The sequence below is a fragment of the Trichinella spiralis genome, assembly GCF_000181795.1.
Source record: "Trichinella spiralis strain ISS 195 chromosome Unknown Scfld876, whole genome shotgun sequence".
Taxonomy (NCBI): Eukaryota; Metazoa; Nematoda; class Enoplea; order Trichinellida; family Trichinellidae; genus Trichinella; species Trichinella spiralis.
The window spans coordinates 1-1,657 of NW_003527815.1; the positions used below are offsets into that span (position 1 = coordinate 1).

Consider the following 1,657-nt stretch of genomic DNA (forward strand, 5'->3'; position numbering starts at 1 on the left):
ACCGGTTGATTCTTCTGTCACGTCAGAAGCCCCACTTGATTGACGCTCAATATACAACAAATCAGGCGACGAGATCTTTGGATGTAAGTTTTTGTATATTCGGTTGAACGCGTTATGTGTTGTATCTTTGATGATGATGTTATGATGAATCTGATGATTGTGATGCATGAATGGCACTGTATCTTGAATTACTAAATGAGTTCTGTGCATCTGTAATCACTTTCAGGACACTCTGGGGAAAGAGCCAGCAGATTTTGTGACACTCGATTATCACTGCAGATATAAGTACTTGTTCAACTTTCGAGGTGTTGCTGCAAGTTTTCGATTCAGACATCTCTTTCTTTGTCGGTCTCTTGTTTTTCACGTTGGTGATGAATGGAAGGAATTTTTCTATTACCAAATGAAACCGTGGATTCATTACATACCTGTGAAAGAAGACTTGAACGATGTTGAGTAATAGTATGGGAATTTTCATTTTTCATTGCGAGTTGAAATTTTCTTTTTCAGAGAACTGTTAGAATTTGTCAAAGAAAATGACGACGTAGCAAAAGACATTGCAGAGAGGTAAATAAGCAAAAATATTCAACTGAAATAAATAAACAAACAACAGTAAATACATTATACACATCTGTGTGAACGTTTCAGAGGTTACCAGTTCATCTTGAACCATTTGACCATGGACAATGTGACTGCATATTGGGAGTCGCTTTTGAAGCAGTTCACCGACCGACTCGTATACGATGTGCAGAAGAGAGAAGGAATGATTGAAATTTTGTAGTTTTTTTGTATGCAGTGAAGCGAAACATTCCAACTCGGCCATTTATATTAACTGCACATATCAAAACAGCATTCACTGTTCACTTTACAACCGTTATTATAGCATCTTTTCACTGATACAAGTAAACCAGATTCCAACAATTATTATCAGTAATGAAATATTATTTCGGAAAATTGTAGCCAAAAAAAAGAAAAGAAAAATCATCAAAATCTACATTATGAAAAAAAACAATGTTGCATTTTACATGTTAATTTCTTCCTCTACAATTGTATTATTAAACATTCAAAAAAGTTGAAAAATCAACGATGAATCAGCCTTTGATGACAGCAATTGGACGCAATTTAACGCATCGTTTACTTATTCCAGCTTCATGACATGTATTCACAACGTCTGTGACATTTTTGTACGACTCTGGAGCCTGAAATACCAAAAGAAAAATTATGAAAAGCATACATTAAAGTGGAGAAGAGCAATGAAAAAAAAAGAAAAACAATATATCGATATAATTATGCTGGCGACAACCTCTTCCATTATTAGCTTAGGTGATGCGACACGAATGGAAATTCCTTTCGCGGCAAGAGCGTCCAAGACATTAGTATAATCTAGCGTACGTCTCGACTTTGCCCGTGACATTGCTCTACCCTGTTCAATAAAAATTATTATATGTAAAAAACGCTGTGAAAATTTGCTTACCGCTCCATGACACGTGGTCCCGAATGTTTCTGACATTCCCTTTACAGTACCGGTTAAAATGTAGCTGCACGTTCCCATTGTTCCACCAATTAGCACAGGTTGACCAGTGAACTGAAAGTTGATCGTTTTGCAATTTTCAATATGGAAATGATATGCTTCCATTTTTATTAATAACTTTGGTTGAAA

At 35.7% G+C, this 1,657-nt stretch overlaps 2 protein-coding genes across 2 annotated transcripts; one reads left to right on the forward strand and one right to left on the reverse strand.

Moving 5' to 3' along the window:
* Window positions 1-226: 226 nt before the first annotated feature.
* Window positions 227-778, forward strand: Tsp_12405 (KDEL motif-containing protein 1; the record flags this gene model as incomplete). Its single annotated transcript, XM_003370358.1, has 3 exons — window positions 227-453; window positions 508-564; window positions 646-778. Coding segments are annotated over 3 exons (417 nt in total), but the record flags the coding sequence as incomplete, so codon positions are not given.
* A 309-nt stretch (window positions 779-1,087) lies between these two features.
* Tsp_12406a (replication factor C subunit) lies at window positions 1,088-1,582 on the reverse strand (the record flags this gene model as incomplete). Its single annotated transcript, XM_003370359.1, has 3 exons — window positions 1,088-1,196; window positions 1,301-1,420; window positions 1,472-1,582. Coding segments are annotated over 3 exons (339 nt in total), but the record flags the coding sequence as incomplete, so codon positions are not given.
* Between the last annotated feature and the right edge of the window lie 75 nt (window positions 1,583-1,657).